This window comes from Lampetra fluviatilis, chromosome 9, assembly GCF_964198595.1.
Source record: "Lampetra fluviatilis chromosome 9, kcLamFluv1.1, whole genome shotgun sequence".
Lineage (NCBI taxonomy): Eukaryota > Metazoa > Chordata > Hyperoartia > Petromyzontiformes > Petromyzontidae > Lampetra > Lampetra fluviatilis.
The window spans coordinates 14,771,455-14,795,151 of NC_136283.1; the positions used below are offsets into that span (position 1 = coordinate 14,771,455).

A 23,697-nucleotide genomic window follows, 5' to 3' on the forward strand; every position below is an offset into this window, starting at 1 on the left:
ACGTAGGAGAGTGGCTTTTCCCTCGATCGTGTCTGTGGCTCAATTATTTTTGTCTGTGTTCTAGAAGGAGTTCACGAACTCCAGGACCAGACAAGTGATTTTAGAAATTAGCGGTAGATTATCTCTAAATCGGATATTTGCGAGTTCAAATTACTGTCGGGAGATGACTCAGCCCATCATGCCTATGTGGTGAATACAATGTGCGCTTTTTTGCGGGGAAGTCAACAGTGGTTGTCATATGGAGAGATAAACCCCTGCCATAGGAACGTGGAATTTCCACCACTGGATCACAGCTGTAAATGGGAGCTGAGCACAGCCTCAATGCTCAGCCGTGTGACACCACCGTCTACCCAGCTCTTGACCTGCCCTCTTCACACCCCCCTCCTCCCACCAATTAGCAATTACATTTCCTTCCAATCTCAGAATTTGAGGTCCTAACCTGGCTTTCTATGGTAAAAAAAACGTCCTCCGGTGATGGTGCCAATGGCCTGCCCACCTTTACCTCCCACCTAGGGTGCCGTAGTGAGATATCAACTACCTCGTCTGGTATACAGGAGTTCGTGGGTTTGATTCTGACCCTCACGCCTGCATATTTGGAGTTTGTATTCTCTCTCCCCGTGGTTACGTGGATTTTTATCCGGGTCCTCCAGTTTTTCCCTCCACATTTAGAGTATTTGGCTGCTATACATTTCCACATGATAAGCCACTTCGTTGAGCTATCATATGTGGCCAAGTCGCTTCTGAAAAAGAGCTGCATAGCTTAGTGGGTCTTACCTGGTAAAATAAACAAGCTTAGTTTAGTTTCGTGGCGAGCTGCATTGCAAAACCGATAAGCCATATTATCAACATTGCCATTCTTGAGGTATCCAACCCTCCTAAATAGAAAACTGCCTTCATGTGCCCTCATCATAAAGGTGGCGCTACAGACAACCCTCATGATTACTGCCTTGTCTCAATCCTTTCCCCTCATCCAGATCTTTGAGAAGATCTTAAAATCGCAAATCACAAATTTCACCTCAGAATATGCCATATTCCATCCTCATCAAGAAATAGCGCAGCCTGTGGTACTTGATACTACTGACTTGATCTTCAAAAGTCTTGAATCTTGTCATAATTTTGCCATCCTATTCCTCAACATGTCTAAAGAATTTTACACTTTGGATCACGCAGTGATGTTGCAAAGGCTAAAATGCCTACATCTTTGGATTGTGCAATGAACTGGTTTTACAACAACTTATCTGACCGTTTTCATTTATTATCAATAATACATCATCTGACAGGACCCCCATTGTGAAGGGAATTCATCAGTGCTCTGTTCTTGGTCCAATCCTGTTTTCTCCGCACATCAACTATGTAGGCATCACTAAACTGCGCTCTGACATTAACCTTTTTGCTGATGACACAGCTCTGATGGCATTTGGAAATTCCATGGAGGAGTGTAACAACAACATTCACAACAGGACTTTCATAAACTTCAACTTAATGCCATAAAACTTTGCCTCAAAACTTGTCCTCCGCCTGCCTCAAACCTGTCTTGCCACCTTTGCATATTGTGGTTCTCGACTAATACCCTGTTGAGGGAGTTGACAACTCTAATATCTTGACGTTCTACTGGACACAAAACTGTTTTTCAAGACTTACGTTGACGACATGGCCAAAAAGATGAAAGATAAAAATGGGTTCCTACACAGCAATGCTGGATTTTACATCGATTCCGCCAGAATATAGTTAAAGTCACCATCCTGCCCATATTTTATTATTTTGACACCATCTACCGCCTTGCTTCTGAATCTACCCTAAAACGTCTCATGCCATTATACCACTCAGCTCTCCGTTTTTCCCTTGACGCCCCCTATGGACTTCATTATTGCAACCTGTACGTTGACTCAAATCTGTCGACCCTGGATCTCCACAGGAACCATCATTGGGCTGTCTTCATCCTAAAGGTCCTCTTAAATAAATCCACCAATTGCCTAAAATACCACTTAGTTCCTCTAACTTCTTTAAGTAACCCCAGAAGTGCCTCCTTATTTTTATTGTGAATTAAATTTGTAAATACTTTGCGAAAAAGTATTTCTGCGTTGCTGCGCTATATTTCTGGAATACTCTTGCTGCTGCTCATCTGCAGCTTGGTTCCCTTCACTCCCCCTCTTTACGTCCCACATTAGACCAAAACACTAAGCTTACTTGCACCTGCACCAAACATTTCGCCGGTGCCTTTTGCTCCCACATTAAGCTTGCACTATTTTTTTTTCGATTCGCGTGTCTCGATATCACTATTAAATTAAACTATGAAGCTTACATGCACCTACATTTTTTTCTGGTGCCTCTTGATCTCAAAATGTATTTGCACCATTTTTCGTTGTATTCGCGTGCGTTTCGCTTACGATTGTTAAATACCTCATTCGTTGGTTGTGCAATGTTCCTTAGGGGCCCTGTTCTCTGCAAGCTTGACTTTTTTTGTCATAATTTTTTTTTGTCGTTGCTGTGTTCACTCACCGCCACGGATTTCCTTGGGAAATATAGAGCATTGGTCAGTGGCCAAAACGGGATCATCTGTTTAACACACCAAAATAAACTTAAACTCATTTTGAGCAAGAAATCACTCTTGATGTACAGGAATGATCCAGTAATTGTCATAAATGTGGAGGCCAGAGTGGGTATCTTATTTAGAGGGTGGCTTTGGAGGAAACACACAGCACACAGCACGCTTTGCACACAGCTGATTAAATGCATAAACATCGTAGTTTAAAATACGATTCGTGTTAAATACCATGGAGATTTAAATTGCATTTTATACAAAGAAAAGACTCCGTTGTAATTGCCAAGTTAGGGAAATTATTATCATAGTTGCCTGCGTTGGTTCCACACTCTTTTCCCGTTTTATATTTTTTGTATCTGGCTATTGTTAGACACTTTCATGAACGGCTTTCTGTTTCTATAAAATGTGTATATATATAAAAGCACTCCATGCAGTGGCAGTCCAATGACTTTATATGTGATGCGGGTGCCAAGTAATGACATTGCAGCTGCTTCTGATCAATCAAATCTCCCAATGTTTCCCTCCACGGCATCCAGAAATCATAGGGCTTCATTTTATGCTGCATCAGGAACGTAAATATAAACATTTTCTTGCTAGATAATTAGACGGCACTCGTTGTTGGCATCATCACTTGCCTTGTCAAAGGGCAGGTCAACTTGCAGCATTGCACTTAGGTCTTGCGTCAAAGTCATGAACCAATTATTTATTTTCAGCCTCTTTGATGCCTTTTTGCGAGCAGCCCATGAACCGATCGTCAACCAAACCCGTCGTCCGCCTCTTCATGAATCCCGTCGGTCCTGCATTAACTGCTTGCCCTGCCTCCCGGTGATTGGCCGGGTTCATTACGGTTCTCATCCCACCCAGGGTTCATTACCCAAGATTAGACCTTCAGCCTGGGAAGCTGTGTTTTATGTGGATCCCTGTGGAACTGGGCCACGTGCTTGGAGTAACCACGCCCTATGTTCTCATATCTGTCATTTGCCATAGTGGGTGATTTTAGAATCAGAATATTTATTTATACTGGAGGAATCCGATGAGCTATAAAGCAGGTCAGAACGTTACAACATCAAATATACAAACACAATAAGAATGCAAATTATAGACAAGGTGAACAAATAACTTTAAATTAATTTTAAACTGTTTATTTTTTTATTTACTAGGTAAGGCCCACTGAGCCATTAGCTTATTTTTCAGAAGCGACCTGGCCACAAGTGATCGCTCAACGAAGTGGCTTATCATATGGAAATCCACAGCAGCAAAATAATCGAAATAATATAGACCCATGTGCTGCCCTTTTGTCGATCCACTGCTGAATGAGGGCCTTTCCACACATTGTAGATCATGAGGGTTATTTTCCCAACCTCGCCACACTATGATTGCAGGTTGAATTTCGGTTTAAAGTTTTCGTGACTGCAGGGATTCATCTTCTTGGTTCTTTCGGTAAAGTCACGTAGAAGGGAAGTAATAAAATAATAAAAATAAAACATAATAAAATAATTCTCACGACGTTTCGGCCACAACGCAAGCAGCCGTCCTCAGGTGAAGAACAGGTCTGTCGAGAAGACAGAGTCTGAATGACACACCCCAAGCTTGGAGCGTCTATTTAAGCTGGGTTGGAGGGGGGGGGAGAGCGCCTTGACAAAATGATTTGCATATCAAGAGGAATTTAGCATATTAATGCGAAATGCAGATATGCGATTAGTACTACTTGTGAAATGCGTACGAGGTAGGCGGGGGGTTTAAGGTCATATTATGCCCGTGCATTATGCAGGATTAGCAGCATCAAAGGGAGGGGATAGGGGTAGCATTAATAAAGGGAAAGAATGTTAATAGTATGTAGCTGCAGTAACTAAACCACCACGTATACAACTAAAGTATAAACTACATAGTATCATTAGTATACTAAATATACTCTTCAATAAGCTGAGCTATTAACACTAAGTAATACATTACAACTTACCCTACATTGCTGGGGTCATAAAAAAGATCTCCAAAATCCTGATAAAACACAAGACCCAGCTCCGATTCAACACAGTACATAAAATCCGTGATCTGGTCCCGTCTGTAAAAGATGTGGTTCCAGACATACAGTACCCTGGCGTCTACAAACTAAGTTGCCTCTGTGGTAGCAGTTACATTGGAGAAACCAAACGACATGTCTCGGACCGCATCCGTGAACATAAAGCAGACTTGAAACACGGTAGGACAAACACCTCAGCCGTGGCAGATCACTGTTACAATTCAGTGGGCTCACATGATATTGACTTCTCCAAGACAGAGGTTCTCTGCAAGCCATCTGGCTACCATGAGAGATTCGTTCATGAGGCGATCCACATATACAAACACAGAGACATTTTCAACCGAGAAGATGGATTCTGGCTCAGCAATCATTGGAAGGACGTAATAAACCATTTCGGATCTTAACTGATTGTGTTCACGTTTACGGTGACTTTCAGACCGCAGTCCACTCACTGGCATTGACTATATATCTTGTATTCTCCGCAGGGAATGGATTCTTTGCTCCACTGCAAGTCTCCTACCAGCACTCTCCCATTGACATATTTCGTTGCTTCCTCTTAGTATCTTTCACGCAACGGTCAATGTTATAGTGTATAGCGGATTGTATAATAATAAATAGTATAAAATTGTAATGTTTTATACAATGTATAAAGTAATATATAGTATCGTAATTGTACAGTGAATATACAGCAGTGTGATATACAGTAGGGTAGGTAGAATAATACATAGTGTAATATTACAATGTATAAGGTATAGGGTGGTGTATAGTAATACAGTATATAATGTAATGTTGGGTTTGTATATGGCAGTATATAGTACGGGGTATACCCGTGTGATGTAAGAGAATAAAGTTTAGCTGGAAGCATATTATTTTTTTTGCGACATAGAATTGTAATGTATTACTTACTGTTAGTAGCTCAGCTTATTGAAGCGTATATTTAGTTCTAGATTTGAAGCTTTCGTGACTGCAAGGATTCATATTCTTAGGTTTTTTCGGTAAAGTCACGTTGGTAAAAATTAAAATTAATAAAAGTAAAATAAAAAAATAAAAAAAATCACGATGTTTCGAAGGCAACACAAGCTTCCGTCTTCAGTGGAACCGTCACAGCCCGACAGCTGTATCAAGTAAATGAGAGATTACAAGAGATACCACTCCGTATATATAATGGTTGAGGGGGGGGGGGGAAGGGCCAGGAATGGCTCACTTTTCATATTCTTAGGTTTTTTCAGTAAAGTCACGTTGGTAAAAATTAAAATTAATAAAAGTAAAATTAAAAAATCAAAAAAAAATCACGATGTTTCGAAGGCAACACAAGCTTCCGTCTTCAGGTGGAACCGTCACAGCCCGACAGCTGTATCAAGTCAATGAGAGATTACAAGAGATACCACTCCGTATATATAATGGCTGAGGGGGGGGAAGGGCCAGGAACGGCTCACTTTTCATTATTATGGTAAGGTGCGGCTTGAGACTATGAATAGACTACATAACAAATGACTGAGCCTTTATTATGGAGAGGTGCGGTTTGTGACTATGCCTAGCCTACATAACAAAATGTGCATATGAGACAGAGCCTCTGCCATGTAGATGGTAATAGACTACATAACAAATGACTGAGCCTTTATTATGGAGAGGTTCGGTTTGTGACTACGCCTAGCCTACATAACAAAATGCTGCAAATGAGACCGAGCCTCTGCCGTGTAGATGGTAATAGCACAAAAGTGTAATATAGTATATTTAGTATACTGATGATACTATGTAGTTTATACTTTAGTTGTTTACGTGGTGGTTTAGTTACTGCAGCTACATACTATTAACATTCCTTCCCTTTATTAATGCTACCCCTATCCCCTCCCTTTGATGCTGCTAATCCTGCACAATGCACGAGCATAATATGACTTTAAACCCCCCGCCCACCTCCTACGCATTTCACGAGTAGTACTAATCGCATATCTGCATTTCCCATAAATATGCTAAATTCCTCTTGATATGCAAATTATTTTGTCAAGGCGCTCTCCCCCCCTCCAACCCAGCTTAAATAGACGCTCCAAGCCTGGGGTGTGTCATTCAGACTCTGTCTTCTCGACAGACCTGTTCTTCACCTGAGGACAGCTGCTTGCGTTGTGGCCGAAACGTCGTGAGAATTATTTTATTATGTTTTATTTGACCATATTTCACCTTGCTGGCATGTTTGGGTTGGTGAAGGTAGGGAGCATAAAACATGGCAGCATGGAAACACATAAACATACCACGTAACAACTGCAGACACCTCTCCAGTCATTTTGAAGGTTATGGGTTAGATCGCGTAAGTATTAATGTGGTAACCCTCCACCATCCGACACAGCCAGTAAGGTTTGTCACGTAAACAAAATGCGTCAATAAGTTGCTACTTCAGGCAACCGTTGTGTTGGTGAGTAAATCCACAACATTAACAATTTGGGTACTGTGACGTTTCAATGGTGTTGACATCGACCGGCATCATCAGGCGATTTGCCAGAATAGTGAAGCAATCCACCTGCTTCTGGTCTTAAATAGAGCAAAATGACGTCATCGCTGTGAACCAATCTCAATTCACTTCAGCTTCAAGAAAGAAGATTCCACTGGCCAGCCCTTGCCTTTGTCGCGATGTCTGAGACTCACTCGAAGCCATCTAGGACCTAATAACTGAACATTTAAATTAAGGATACTTTTGTTCAATAACCTCATGACCACGGGCAAGAGGTCATTCGATGTTGAAAACATGACATTCAACAAGCGTCGCAATTTAATGTTTTTAATTCCTACTGCCTTGGCTGGGTTTAAACGTCAGACTCCAAGGGATGCAAGGATTTATCATACAGAGCCACTGAGCCACATAGCCACCCATTAGCTGATGTTTAGCTTCTTCCCTTAACAAATCTAATACTTCTGGAGATATTTTAGGTTTGATTTTAAGATGCAAAACCTTTGCCATAATACAATAGATGTGGAGTGTACAACATGTGTTGATTTAATTTAGCAAAATACAAAACACCGATGGCAATGAGTTTGATGTTGCAAAGGGAATAATGACGCAGCGAGGATGTGGAGTTATGAAAATTGGTTTGTGTGGGTGCCTGGGCGGATTGTTACGTCGCAACACTGTGATAGATAGTGATCCTGTTAGGGAGCCCTTCATCCAACAGTGGATTAATCATGGCTGATGGCAATGATTTCGATACTTGGCGTTCAAAATAACTTAACCTTTTTTTAATGTAGCGCTGCAGTATATGTTTTACTTCTCGAGTATTTCATAATCATTCAACGTTACGTCTGTCACGCAAATTACACGACCAAAGACAACTTGAATTATGGTTGTAGTAGTAGCCATAAGAATATTAAAAGTCACCCGAATGCAAATTCAAAGTAAAGTTCAGTACTATCGCTCGAGAAGACCAGGAGACGTACGGCACTTGCACTCATTAACTCGCATCACGTGCGCAGGAATCATTAGAAGCTTCCTAGCTTATGCAGCTTGGCTGACATTTCCCGCATCCAGATGTCATTTTTTTCTTAGCAGACCTCAGATCACATTAGCGTTTCCTGATTGCATTGGGGGGGGGGGGTTCTTTCTGCAAGTGACATAGAATACTGAGTCTCGCAGCAGATGCAGGGGCTCTGGGCGATCGGTTGCTTTTTCTGCAACAGCTGTTTGCTGTAGCTTAGACGGATGTGCACGGGCAAGTGCCAGGTCTTAACAAGTGTAATTTACCACAAGGTCAGATGCCTGCAGATACTTAGGGGTGGTGTGGGTGTGTGTGTGTAAAGAGGTTCATAGCTTACCTTAGCCAACATTGACCTTAACACCTTTGGCTAATGGTCTGAAATGAATGCTAATCGATGGGTATGGTGCGATTCGCAAGCCAATTGTTCTTGTGATAGCAACTTTTCAGCAATATGTTAAGAAACATATCGTCATATATCATCATCATCTGCCACTATTAATCTACTGCTGGATGAATGCATCTCCTAGTCACCGCCATCCTTCATGGTCTCACAATGCAACAGCAACAAAAATAACGGAAATTAAATTGAAAAAAAAATAAGAGTTATCGCGTGTCAAGGTAGTAAATGCAAATGGAATTGTAAATAAGGTGACGAGCAATTCACATTCGCTCGCGGAAAGGGTGGGGGGGGGTTCGCGTGATGGCAGCCAGGCAAACAAATTGTGCACAGACGAATCTCTTGGAATAGTGTGGGGTTGGGTGCCATCTCCGAACACGGGCACGCGCATGGACGGGTGAGAGTGGCCACGTGGGCGGTGCCCGCTGGAGCGAAGGCTGCAACGCGATGGGCTGGGGCAGCTGCTGCTGCTGCTGCGGTGGATGAAAGCAATCGATAAACGTAATCCTTTCACCTCCAGCTCCTGGAATGGAAGAAATGGAATTAGGTTTGAACACTGCGTTGCCTTTGCGATTGTTTTTTTTCTTCCCCCTGCAGCCGATCTGTACAACAGAATGGTTATTGCGCGACTGAACGTGTGGTGGTGGTGATGAGCGAGAGTGAAATTGTAGGAGTGGGGGGGGGCAGTGGGGAGTGCGAGGGGGGTGGAGACAGACTTGTTAATGGGTTGCAGGCAGCTCTACCCTGCTGTGTTATGGATATTGCGGTGGTGGAGGAGACGTCCTCTGTAAGTACGTCAGTGTTCTTCAGTCATTTTCAGAGGGGGCCACTTTGGCGGATAAGACATCAGTGTGAGGGCCGCCACACCATTTAAAAACCATCGGGGTTTGACAGCAGCACGATGATGATGATGGGAGGTGTTTTCACGTGCCGTGTATTGTCCGGGACTGCATGTCAGGGGCTGCACTAAAGGCCATCAGTGGCCGCCAATCGCGCGCGGGCCCTGCAATTAAGACCGCTGACGAATGTTGAACTTTATTTGCACCGTACGTAGCCAACCGTGCTCATCGGAGGTGCGGAGGAAGGACAAGACAACCTACAATTGCTTGAAAAAGCAGTGGTTTCCCCATGTAACGTTTGAAAACCACCGCCGCCTCCCTTTTGTACGGGTCTGAGAGGTCGCACAGTGAGGAGATGGAGCGATGGAATTAGCTCGTGTGCATGGGCTCAGTTGGATCGTCGCATTGCAGGATCCTGAGAGATGGCGTTGACTTGGGACGTCTTCGTCCAGCAAATGATTGATTGTGGCTTGTGAAAAAGATTATGATTTTCTTCCTACTCATGAATGCTATCTCGCCTGCAAGTTTGCAACCTTTTTCTATATTATACTACTGTACTTTGAAAGTACGAAGCATTTTACTATATCTCATTCAGCTGTAAAAGTCACTGTGTGAACTTAAACATAAAATAACAGTTTAAATAAAATATAATTATCGAATTTTTGTGTATTGTCACCAAGAGCAACGGAAGGTGTCAATGTTTCAGCCACCTGGCCTTCTTCAGGAAATACTGATGTGTACAGAAATGAAGTCATAAATATTGAAAAAGGTGGTTACTAGGATTGCTGGTGGGGTTTAGTCATGGTGGGGCTTAGTGGCTGGGTGATGACAATCCATTTGGAATTCAAGTCACCAGAGTGTGAAAGGGTGAAATGTGTTTAGGCCTTTTGAAGATAGAATACTAAAACATGGCCAGGTATAATTTCTTGCATTCTTACATCAGAATTGGCAAGAACACGATGTTGAAGCTCAGGATTCATTTTCATGATGCTCTTTGTGTAAAACCACGAGTAATGCTGTGAGGAAATATGTCAGTACCGTTTTACGAATTTTAGCTGGAAAAAGAGCAATGGTGGAAATAAAACCCCACAAATTTCTAATCCAAACCTATCTCCTTTGATTGCTTTTCATGCTGAGAAGTAAATAAAAATATCGAAAGCCATAGGTCAAAGTTGATCGCGATGTCTCTTTTGAACCATTGCAACATGAAATATCACCTGGCCAAACGGCCTCTTGCGAGCTCAGGTGCGATTTGTGGGATTGCCAAGCCCCATACTCTTTTTTTTACAGCTGGATCAGCCGAGCTGTGTATATATATTCCATCTGCATAGAATAGCGATGAGCGCAAGAAGTCGTTAATAAGAAAAAAACGTTTCCGATCTATTACGCGTAGACTACCGATATACTTCATCCTGAATATTTTGCAAGTGGGATGCAGCGATTTTTTATAATGTTGCATACTAATGTTGAGACACCATGTGATGCATTTGATAACCGTCCAACTTCAGACGTGTTTAGCTTCCCATGCCCTAACTCACAAATGCACTGTTTACAGTTTAAGTGATTTTGACTGTTATCTGCGACACTCGGCACTTTACACACTGAAACTGAAGAACCCGAACGGTGTTTAATTTATTTAACATGGCAAATCGCGTGGGTGCTTTGCAATGCTGAACGAACAACTGGTGACAAGATGGATTGTGCTTTCCTGACCTTGATGGATTACTTCGTGAAGTATTGCAAAGGCAACATTACTTCACAAACCTCAAACAATATGGTGGGATGGTGGTGGGTGGGTGGCGGAGTGTGACTTTATTTATTAATATCTCCAACAGCGATGCGTTAGTCAATTAAATCAACTTGGATTTTACCTTGCAGTGGTAGGAGGCGTCTCGTTTGTAATTTACATCTTTATTTTTCCACGTGTTGTGTCTCTTGTACAGGTACATGATCGGTCCGTGCAGTTAAGCTCTACATTTCGAATATATTTTTAGCATGTTTATGTTTAGTTCTACGTATGTGTATGCGCGTGTATATGTGTGCATGTGTGTGTGTTTGTGTGTAATAGGTACTCACTAGCAGCGCTTGCCCTCACAGCCTTTGTCGGTTTTTACAGCGGGATTGTTGCCTTAGTATTTATTTGTGTGGATCCTTTGTTGTCTGTGAGGCCACACCCGTAATAGCAAATATCGCTGTAAAAATGACCTCGGCATGCTGGGGGTTTTACACCAGAGAGCGTGTGCCAAACAGCGCCGGCAAGTACGGTGCAAATCGTGTGATTGATGATGTACTCGCAGTGCATTATGGGATGTGCTGCCCCGATCAATGATAAGTTCTTTTCTGCGAAGAAAAAAAATGACTCGGAGTGGCCAACACAACTCGCATCGGCTTCTGGCAGATGAACCCACGATGGCTTTCAGAAAGGGACCGGGCCACACAATTCCAGTTCCTTTGTTTAATATGCAGTGAGTCCATGTACCACGAGAATCCAATAATAATAGCAAAAGGTGTCCTAAGAATGCGATGCCGGAGCAACAACGGTGACCCAACAGTTCAGAAAAAGAACAGCAAAACACCAAACAATGCACAAAGGACTTTCAGTGCAAATCTGTCATCATGAAGGACTTTTGAACTCACTGAAAATAAGAGGTGGCCAAACTGCAGAGTACCTAGAAAGTGTGTCACCTGGCGGGAAACGATCACTGTGGGAATTTAGCATTTGCGATAAAGATGTGACTACTGACAATGTTCAGAAAGAGGATTTGTTCAAGGGCATTAACTTTGGAATTGAACCCAGGTCACTCTTGCAAATTAGACTCTAATGGTATCTTGAGTTGTTCACTTGTTTAAACGTAAAAAAAACGTAAGCTATCTAAGTGCTTAACGAGTGAAATGACTACTACCGATTATCGGTTTTAATACTCGACGAAATTGGATGACAATAAAATATAGGGAAAGGAAATGCTTCACCTTTGTAACCACGTGTGCCGCTGGACGGGAGGTGATGCGTTGGAGGTTGGCTGTGTCGACATCAATGAAGTCATCAGCTTTATCACCCCGTGCGTGGCTCGTGAGGGGGGGGGCGGGGTGGTCTTCGGGCTTCTGGTGGCAGGATGTGGGGCAGGCCTCCAATTTTTTTAAAAGGGGCTCGAGTGATTGTCCATTACAATGTTTAATTGAATAATCGACTTAATCCACTGATCATCCCAGCTGCAATTCACTTTCTCCTGCGTGCGTGCAGCTTGCGAGCTGATGGCCCAGGGGATCCTGGCGCTGGTGAGCAGCACGGGTTGCAGCCAGGCGGGCGCTCTGCGCGCCCTCACCGACTCGCTGCACATCCCGCACCTGTTCGTGCAGCGCGGGGCTGGGGGCTCCCCTCACAGCGACTGCCAGCGGCCCCGCGCGGGTCCCGGCTACACGCTGGTGCTGCGGCCGCCGGCCCTCGCCACGCAGGTGGCCCTGCGCGCCGTCACCGAGTTCCACTGGCAGCGATTCCTCGTCTTCTACGACTCGGCCTACGGTAACGTCGTCCGCGTGGTTGCTGCTTGTGACGCTGCTACTTACTTACTGGTGGTTGTGTATTGGGGAGGCGGAGGTGCATCGCTGACCCGAGTTCGATTCACGCTCACGGCCAACACCGGTGACGATTGTCTGAACCGGCCTTGGGCCTCCCCCCAGGTCGACTCAGCCCCACATGAGTACCTGGTGCGGTGTGTAAACATCACCACTGGGGAGACAAAGGCGGCCGGGCATGGTGCTGACCAACGACCCCTCGTGTGCCATAACGACCTTCATAGGTGCTACTCGCTTACGGCACTTGCACCAACATTCTGTCACAGGCTACACGGGTGGGATCTTTGTCTTTGGTGGTTGTGTGGCGTGCACGAACACAGCCACATGTGACACACACAACCCTAGGGGGCAAGAGGGTCGCCTCACATCATGTGGGTTGTGGAGGTGCACCGAGCCTGGCACAAGCGCCGTGGCGACGTCACCGCCACTCAGTGGTGAACGGCTGGTTGTTGTTGTTGGAGGTTATTTGACCCCACACTTGGGTTTGACGATACGATACGATGCCATGCGTTGAGAGCTGACATGGCCAAGCGGAAGCGCGTTCAATGTACTGCACCGTGCCCAGGATTGCGGTTCGAGTCCAGCGGCCAACCTGGCCAATGCTGCAAAGCAAATGTCTGCTTCACAGGAGGGGTGGGGGCTAAAGTTCTCGCGGTGATATGATTCAAAACAAAAAGGAGAAGGCCAACGCGTGCTCGCATCATGGTACAAATATGCCACATTTGCAAATAACTCACAAATGACCGAATTTCGTAAAGCCGCATAGCAACAATGGGCCTCCACTTGCGAATATACTGAAGGCAACAATAACTCATCTGTGCCACAGCGCCTCCGTGAAGGAACAAAGCGCTCACACCAAACGTATGAAGAATTCAATTCGATGTTTCACCATGGGAATTGGTGCATGATACAGTATAACAATAGATTTCGCTGCACTGCCGTCTGCCACTCACAACTTTAGCTGGGGAACACTGCCTGTGTGTGCACATGCAGAACGCACGCATTACGTTGCAACAACAACAACAAAATTAATTTTGCAAGAAGCCACGATGCACCACAGTTCCAACCGGCAATAATTCCCTTGCCCTTTTACACATCGACGACGGGTGAGCGACTTCACTGAAGACCGCGCGGCACTCTTGTGCATCCATGCACGCATGTGCACGCTTGCCTGCGTGCGCATGCTCGTGATCACATCCTCGCATGCACGCGGTTTTCCACTTCACCTACTCCTTGTTTCCCACGAGTATTTGCCCAAGGTGACTGGTCCCCACTCCCCCCCCCCCCCACATGTACATGCACCTCCACCCCCAACATCCCACACGCATCGTGCGCTATTCAAATTGTGCTTCGGCGGCCGTCTGGAATGCTCTCTGTTCCGATATTAGGAAGCCACTGGAGCGACGATGCACTTTTAAATCGCCTATATTGAACATTTTTTTGTTTAGAAACTGCTTTTGGTGTTTAGTTTGTTGCCTCCCCGCCCGCCCGCCCGCACCTATGGTTAACGAGGTTGACTATGTACGATGTGAAAGAAGTTCAACATACATACATAAATGCTCCCTTCCCCCACCACACACACTTTAGGAGAATGTAAAAGCAAATACTGGAACACTATTCTGCATAGCTCCATTCTTTACATTCACATACAAATAAGCGTGTATATCAGTCCATCTGTCTTTTGATTTTCCAGATTGATGCTGATCCAGCAGCATTTGTTTAAGTACGCAATTACTTGACTGATTTTGACCTGTCTGGGTATCATCAGCCGGGTCAGGCTTGTTAAATGAATGCTGCTGTGTTTTACTCGGTGTTATCGGTAAGAGCACTCCAATGAAACTATGGGGGCTCATCGAAGTTAATCAACGCAAAAAGCCCATGACAATTGTATACACACAGCAAGAAACCCCTAATGTCACGCGCACACACATGCAAACACAAATGTGTGTACACTCTTTTTTCTCTCTCACAATTCCGACATTATGATTTTAATATCCTTCCTCAGCCTTTTATATTTTAAAATATTTATATTTTAACATTTATTTTCCAGCAGCTAACCTTGCTTTGATGGTAAACCTCCTGGTCCACCCTCCCCTAATTCCTGCTGCGATAAAGGGCAGCTGGACACACCAATTCCCCTGGCGATTCAGCTCTGGCGCTCGTTTAATAACTTTGCGAGAACTGACAGATTTAATAAACTGCCTCGTTTACTCTCTCTCTCACGTGCAATGCCACCAAGTGATCCATGCTGAGCCCATGGGAGCGCTGGGTGGGTGGGTGGCTGGAAGAGTTCTGCGAGGGTGATTGGGAATTGGCAGAGGTCATTCAGGTGGTTGTTGGCTCAGAGAAATTTTCAAAAAGGCCCAGACTGCTGACATTTGCGGAAGATTAATGGTCAGGGTTCACCTGTGGATTCTGCCTCTTTCCGAATCTAATGCCGCCCATACGGTTCACATTATTGGTGAGTATGTGAGCAAAGGGTGCGTGCTAGTGTGTGTGCACGCGCGAACAGAGTGCGCACGTGTTTGTGTTGGAAAAGGCACCGATATGAAATCAATTTTACAGAAGAACACTTAGGGTGGCGCGTATATTCTTAGCATCGTTGTTTTATTTAATCGGCAAAGCTCATATTTAAATTTGGTTAAGCGTAAGGCAGATATCTCATGAAGAAATTTATTTCATTTTTTTAATCAATGTTATAAATGTTTTCATACGTTACCTGTTGGTGGACATTTTAATGATAAATAATTACTGCTTGAAAGAAAACTGGAACAATTGCTGCGTTTTTAAAAAACAATTTTATACTTGTGAAATTTTTATTATACAATGGGAAAATGGATTCATAAATTGTAAAATATTAGAACAGTAACTCCACAGCAACACGTAATGAGTTTGTGTACCTACAATACTGCTTTTTTATGCATTGAACTAGGCCACATAGTTTAAATGGAGTGCTTTGACTATGAATTACTGGCAATTCAGCAGCATTTGTTTAACAAAACCTGGCTGTTGATGAGATCTAGAGAGGTCTCATCACAACAAGTACAGAGTTTTCGTAAAAAAATTGCTCAACAATATTGGTCTGGGACGCTAACCGAACAATACATTTAGTTTGTATGCAGAAGCATACAATGAAGTTCTGTTCCATTATATTATATTTGACAACAGTTAAGCATAGGGAGTGTACTCTTGTGACCTCTATGTCCAATCCACACACTGCCTTTTTTGCCAAACAAAATTCAGATTTCATAGCAGTATGCTTGATCTCCCGGGTAGAGATTACCCCGATTAGTGACTTTCAACACAGCCCACCCATGCACCTGGACCGCTTTCGAGATAGCAATCACATTGCAAGTCTTCTGATCTGAGAGATCGCCTGACAGGTGGGTAATGTACTGGGCCTGTCGCTTTTATATTTATTCAAGCGAGTGGCCCAATTAGCCACTGACAGTGTCAAGACAAGACACCATTGCCCTTTAACCCCTTGTGTGCTGTTAGTATTGCCACCGCGGGGGTCGTACACCCTGGCACTTAATCATCCTTGATATGGACAGAGGAGCCTGGTGTGGTTTCACATTTTATACTTTTTCTTAAACGCATCATCGGTTAAAATATAGTTCAATGCTAAAACGAGGTACATTTCATCGGCCGTTATCTATCCACTGCTGGATGGAAGCCTCCCCATGCCAATGCCATCCTCCATGGTTTTGCAATGCCGAAATCCATCTCGCTGCTGCACATGATCTGATATCATCACCCCACAGTTGTTATCATCTCAGGCGTGTACTCTAACTTTGGCTGCTATTCTCCCACCGTTCTCACCCATCAGCAATCGTCCCTTTTAGTCATGTATGTACAGTGAGGGAAAAAAGTATTTGATGCCCTGCTGATTTTGTACGTTTGCCCACTGACAAATAAATGATCAGTCTATAATTTTAATGATAGGTTTATTTGAACAGTGAGAGACAGAATAACAACAACAACATCCAGAAAAACGCATGTCAAAAATGTTATAAATTTATTTGCATTTTAATGAGGGAAATAAGTATTTGACCCCTCTGCAAAACATGACTTAGTACTTGGTGGCAAAACCCTTGTTGGCAATCACAGAGGTCAGACGTTTCTTGTAGTTGGCCACCAGGTTTGCACACATCTCAGGAGGAATTTTGTCCCACTCCTCTTTGCAGATCTTCTCCAAGTCATTAAGGTTTCGAGACTGACGTTTGGCAACTCGAACCTTCAGCTCCCTCCACAGATTTTCTATTGAATTAAGGTCTAGAGACTGGCTAGGCCACTCCAGGACCTTAATGTGCTTCTTCTTGAGCCACTCCTTTGTTGCCTTGGCCGTGTGTTTTGGGTCATTGTCATGCTGGAATACCCATCCACGACCCATTTTCAATGCCCTGGCTGAGGGAAGGAGGTTCTTACCCAAGATTTGACGGTACATGGCCCCGTCCATCGTCCCTTTGATGCGGTGAAGTTGTCCTGTCCCCTTAGCAGAAAAACACCCCCAAAACATAATGTTTCCACCTCCATGTTTGACGGTGGGGATGGTGTTCTTGGGGTCATAGGCAGCATTCCTCCTCCTCCAAACACGGCGAGTTGAGTTGATGCCAAAGAGCTCCATTTTGGTCTCATTTGACCACAACACTTTCACCCAGTTGTCCTCTGAATCATTCAGATGTTCATTGGCAAACTTCAGACGGGCTGTATATGTGCTTTCTTGAGCAGGGGGACCTTGCGGGTGCTGCAAGATTTCAGTTCTTCACGGCGTAGTGTGTTACCAACTGTTTTCTTGGTGACTATGGTCCCAGCTGCCTTGAGATCATTGACAAGATCCCCCCGGGTAGTTCTGGGCTGATTCCTCACCGTTCTCATGATCATTGCAACTCCACGAGGTGAGATCTTGCATGGAGCCCCAAGTCGAGGGAGATTTACAGTTCTTTTGTGTTTCTTCCATTTGCGAATAATCGCACCAACTATTGTCATCTTCTCACCAAGCTGCTTGGCCATGGTCTTGTAGCCCATTCCAGCCTTGTGTAGGTCTCCAATCTTGTCCCTGACATCCTTGGAGAGCTCTTTGGTCTTGGCCATGGTGGAGAGTTTGGAATCTGATTGATTGCTTCTGTGAACAGGTGTCTTTTATACCGGTAACAAGCTGAGATTAGGAGCACTCCCTTTAAGAGTGTGCTCCTAATCTCAGCTCGTTACCTGTATAAAAGGCACCTGGGAGCCATAAATCTTTCCGATTGAGAGGGGTTCAAATACTTATTTCCCTCATTAAAATGCCAATCAATTTATAACAATTTTGACATGCGTTTTTCTGGATTTTGTTGTTGTTATTCTGTCTCTCATTGTTCAAATAAACCTACCATTAAAATTATAGACTGATCATTTATTTTTCAGTGGGTAAACGTACAAAATCAGCAGGGGATCAAATATTTCTTCTCCCTCACTCTACATTGAACTTCTTTCGCACAGTACATAGCCAACCGTGCTAATTTAAGGTGCGGAGAAAGAACAACAATCTAAACACAAAAATGCAGTTCGAACGATATGAGTTTTCAATCTGGATTTAAAATCGCATAGCTTCAGTGGCTCCATAATATCGAAAGGAAGACCATTCCAGATGGCCGCAGAAGCGCATCTGAAAGCACGCGATGCAGTGAGCGTCCTTGTTCGATTGCTCGCTAAAAGCCGCTGTGAGGATTTCCGGAGTCCACATGTTGGTGTATGCTCCTTGACGAGTTCAGCAAGGTATTGTGGTTAACTTGTGACAAGCACTTGGTGTGCAATGAGCACGACCTCATAACGTATTCGTCCGGCAACAAGAAGCCAATGTAGCTCAGCAAGCACTGGACGGACATGGTAAGATCTTGCAGTACCCATCAAGACACGTGCCAAAGAGTGTTGTACACGCTGTAACTTCTTGCCAGACATCCCGTAGAGCCAGTGAGTTGCAATTATCGACCCTTGTCAATACTATGCTACTACATGCCACCGTGTTGGCTGTCAGGACTCAATAGTGGTCAAATGTGTCCTACAGCCCTGATATGAACATTGCAGGACCTCCACGTGGTGATCAAACGACACATTTTGGTCAAGTATGGTGCCGAAGCTCTTTAGACGAGGGGACCACTGGATCCTAGAGTGTGTGACAGCCACACCTGATCCTCTCACAATTTGTGTGTGCCAACCGGTAGAACCTCCGATTTTTTGGATTAAGCAGCATTTTGTTTCGTGCAAACCACACGTGCACCAATCTTCGAGGTTACCGAGGCTCTCCACGTCTAACTTTGACTTCACTGCAGTGTACAATTGTGTATCATCAGCATATTGATGGAAGTTGAGAGACGTATGTTGATAATATGAAGGGCCCGAGGACGGACCTCTGTGGTATCCCAACCCGGCATGGAATAAGCGACGACTGTTCGTCACCCAGCTTGAGGAGCTGCCAAAGGCCATTTGCTTTCTTAAACAATGCGAGGTTTCTCGCCTGGGTGTGTGCTTTAATCCGTGCGCTACTCTTCCCATCTCATTGTATTTTGAAAAACCAAATCTCTTGGTGCTTTCTGCATATGCTGACGTTTCTGTTTCATTTCCATTTTGGATTTTTTTAGCATTGTCCATGTTTGTGATCCCGGTATCAAATTCGGGCAATATGCACTGATTGTAAACGTTCCTTTCTCAGCCCATTGGTATGTTGTTGTTTTTATTCTTAAATGACACTCTCTAAATTCACTGCGACCTACTGTCACTCACCTCTCTCTCAGTATGTTGATCGTGGGTTCACGCGAGGGATTCACACTCTGCTCTCTTTCACCCCCCGCCGCCGCCGGAAAATTTTTTTATTTGACTCAATTAAATAAAATCTAAATGTTTGCTAAGCTAACTGTTTATTTTGAGCAGTTCTTTTAAAAAAAAACATTTTTTTAAAATAAGTCCTTCTGGTAATCCACTTTGATCATAAGTTGCTCTTAATTTCCTCTGGTCCCTTGAGTCGTTTGGTTGGCCTAGCAAAGGGGTCCAATTTACAGACAAAATTTGCATTAAATCAATGTTTACACAGTCCAGGTGTTGAGTGCTTTAATCAGCCTCTCTTAGGCCCTGTACACACAGCATGCTAATGCAACTGTTATGTTACATTAAGTGCTCATTCATTTGCAATTCACACTCAGAACTCCTTTAAAGTGCCACAGAAACACATATGGCTCTGGGCAACAGAAGCCCTGTTGTTCGGTAGATTTGAAAATCATTCATCGCTGCTGGATTTGCACGATACTGGTCTGACTATATGGCACGTTGTCAAATCATAATAATAATTATGAATTACAGCCCGCTACGATCCACTGCTGGATGAAGGCCTGCCATGTCATGTTGTTCATGGGGTTCGTTTGTCCATATCTCACCATGCTGCTCAGTTAGGGCTGGTGGAGGGTGGGGCGATGCAGGACGGGATCAGATGTTGCTCGCAAAACCGCTGTTAGCCGTGGCAGGGAATCAAACTCATTGCGGTCATAATGGATGTTGCCACCCAATGCAGCAAAGCTCCCCTTGTGTATACTGTACAGCGAGACCAATTGAATGTGTGCATCGTATTGGCATTGAATTTGACATGAGGGGGGATGCTGCCACGGTGTAATGGTCAGCACGCTGGACTTGCGCCCCAAAGGTTGCCTGCTCGGCTCTACCTCTCGGCACGGCAGTTGAAACAATGGAGCAAAATTGTTAAATGCCCCCCACCGTCTTTGCCCATCATGCGGTACAAATGGATAGCGCCACAGTTCGTCGATCAGTGGGTTGCATGCGGTTGGGTAAAGTGTGGCTACTCCACACCCTCTCTCAACATGTCCGGCCAGCGTCGAAGAGAAGTCCAAATGCTTTGTCTCGTGGGTGCCCCGAGGGCTCCCCCGAGTGTTGGCCCTTCTGCCAGCAGTGACGTGAATGAGATAATTGCGGGGGCTGTGCCTTCGTTCCCCAATTTTAAATATCAACATTTAACATGCGGCATCTACTGCCGCCTTGGAATTGGTTGAAGGACCTTAACATTCAACTATGACATCGATAGAAACTGTTGCTTACATGCCGTACGAAAGGAAGACAAGAACGTCAATATCCTGCAATCTGCTTCCAGCGACATGAGTCCAAAATGTATTTAGCCACCCATTATAAGCTCAATGTATCGTGTAATACAACTACTAATTAATAATCATAATAATTACCAATTAGACATTGTATATAGTTGTTACATTATAGTAGTAATGATTCATTTTGACAACGCATATTTCCCAGTCCTTTTTTTTTCGTCCACTTCATGTATATTTATAGTGCGTGACTCATGAAGAGCTAAATTTGCCTTTGTGCTTTGTGCATCGCCCAAAGATAGATGAGGCACTAAAATAGACTGGCTCAGGTGTCTGTAATGAAGTGTACCGCCACATTTTTGTTCATAAGCACAATAGCTCCTGCAGCATTGACAGTTTCTGCACAGGTGTCAGATTTCAGGGGGTAATGCTGTTGCCATACCCGCTGAGCCTTTTGGATTCGCCCAATTTTAATCTATACCTCGTAGTCCACAACAATCATCAGCACGCACGGCTACAACAAAGTTTGCCAGGGTCAACAGATGTGAATTAAAATTGGGCAAATCCAAAAAGGCCAAGGGAGACCTGACGAAGCATCGCACCCAGCGTTTAACCCCCCCACCGTGCGTGCACAAATACGACGACGTTGTCAGCTGATCCTGGGTGCATGTTTGGTGACGAGCCAGGGGGGCTTTTTGTCGAGGGGGTGGTCGCCACAGCGGCCCCCCGGAGTTCACGAGCGGTGGTGGCATGCGCGCGCTGTCCCCCACCCCGCCCACTAGCGTCCCGATTCTCACGCACTGAGCGTGAAAGGGGTGGGGATGACATCGTTACAACTGGCACAGACATTACGCCTGCATACATAGGGGAACATGTTAATGGAAGCGCTCCATAATTAATGTGACCAATTGCATACCAGCCAGTGGGTTCGTGCGTTGATATATATATTCTTTTCTATTCTTGGGTATGGCAATATGTTCAGAGGCTAAATGGCAATGTCGAGGTCTGCTAGCCACGAGAGGGCTTCAGGAGATAGTTCGTGTCGTTTTTTTTCTCTTCCTCAGTTGAAGGAGCACAGACTACAGTGATATATATGTAACAAAAAAGAGATGAGTCCCGAGTGGACAGATTAATTGCCTCGCGAAGTAAAATGTGCCTCACTGCTATCTCTCCATCGAAGTGTAAAGTGGTTGTTATTTGGTTGAGGAGCGTTTTTTTTGCTTCTAAATAGGATACTCTGTGGGCAAAACCAGTTTGAGATAGAAAGTCATTATATCTGGGCTGGTCTGTGATGCTTGATACTTTAAATTATCCATCTTCGTGCCTGCGGCGCGAGAGCCAGGTAGGAACCAGGCAGGACGAGGGTGAATCTGATTTGGAGAAAACCGGTCACATTGTTATCGCCGTACGTTATACACAGATTTTGAACACATGCTCGGAATATAAATTTACCGAGGCTCTTTTTAAACCATTTGCGCTGCGTCTTTTAATCGCACGGCAATATTTTACGTGCTCTGTAGGAATTTACGTGCCGCGAGTTTATAGTAATCGCTGGCTAATGTATTCATGCGGTGATTTTTCCCCACCATTCTTTATGTGCACTGCAGAACTCATTAGGGCAGTAAATGTGCATACATTTGATTCATTGAATGTAAGCGTCGCTCCCCTGGGAAAGGTGTGTGTGGATCCTCCTGCTGCTCTCAGACAAACGTATTGATTTACTAAGAATATTGAATCAAAGATACGCACATCAACTCTCTCCTTTACGTTATTTTAATTTCATTACGCATTTGCATGTTAATGTTTTTATACATTTTGAAAAATAAATTTGGCGTAATGTTCGTTGTTCACTTGCATCATTTTCTAGCATTGGACGTTGCACTTTCCCCAAACCCTTTGATTTTGCTTTCATGAAAATAAATACCGTCGAGTGATGTGATTTGTAATCATGTGCCCATGTGTGAAAGCATGTATTCTTCTCCAGCTTGCAAGAGCCTTTGTCAGGACAAACACATTATTATTTGGCCGCAGCTATGCAGGTCACAGATATAAAGATGAGTGAGTGGCAAATGGAAGGAGTGGGTCAAAGTCTATTCGTCTTGACCCTGTAACTGGGTGGCATGTCAGAAAGATATTGCTCCTCTTGTTGACTGTTCACATTGGAATCATGCAGAGGGCAAAGAGCCCTCAGGACATGACGAGGAGGACACTGGAGCAAGAGGCAGCCGGCCAGATTGTTCGAGATGGCCAACTCACCTTTAAGGAGCTCATGCACACCCAACCCCTTGCACCAGGCACACATGCGTGTACATGCACTTATTTTTGCCCATAGATATAAGGATGCTCGCAGATACACGTGGAATCTGCAACGTGTGAATTTTAAGCAAAGCCAATTAATTGAGATTATTTGAAATGGACGCACCTTATTTTCGCACCTCCAATTAGTACGGTTGGCTACGTATGGTGTGAAAGAAGTGCAACATACATACACACATTTAAAATGCTACTGCAGTGGTTTTGTGATCGAATAATTACAGTCCCTACTTGGATGTCTATAAAGTTATATAATGTTACGATTAGTTTATTCAAGTATGAAGCTGAGCTTTGGGGTGAACAGGACACGTACTTTCGCACCTCTGATTAGCATGGTTGGCTACATACGGTGCAAAAGCAGTTCAAAATACATTCATATTTGCATAAGCTCAAGAAATCTGCAAGAAATTACATTTAACCGTACACAACAAAAAGTTAACACGGGTAAAATTTAATTAGCAAAACCCA

General features: G+C 44.1%; 1 protein-coding gene across 6 annotated transcripts in view; it reads left to right on the forward strand.

Annotated features, from left to right (window-relative positions):
• LOC144934246 (glutamate receptor ionotropic, delta-2-like) overlaps window positions 1-23,697 on the forward strand; it is a 215,177-nt gene that overhangs the window by 100,612 nt on the left and 90,868 nt on the right. For all 6 annotated transcript variants that reach the window (XM_078859888.1, XM_078859890.1, XM_078859892.1 and 3 more), the window contains one exon: window positions 12,501-12,779. In XM_078859888.1, the coding sequence (XP_078716014.1) occupies window positions 12,501-12,779 (279 nt within the window). The remainder of the gene's footprint in view (window positions 1-12,500; window positions 12,780-23,697) is intronic.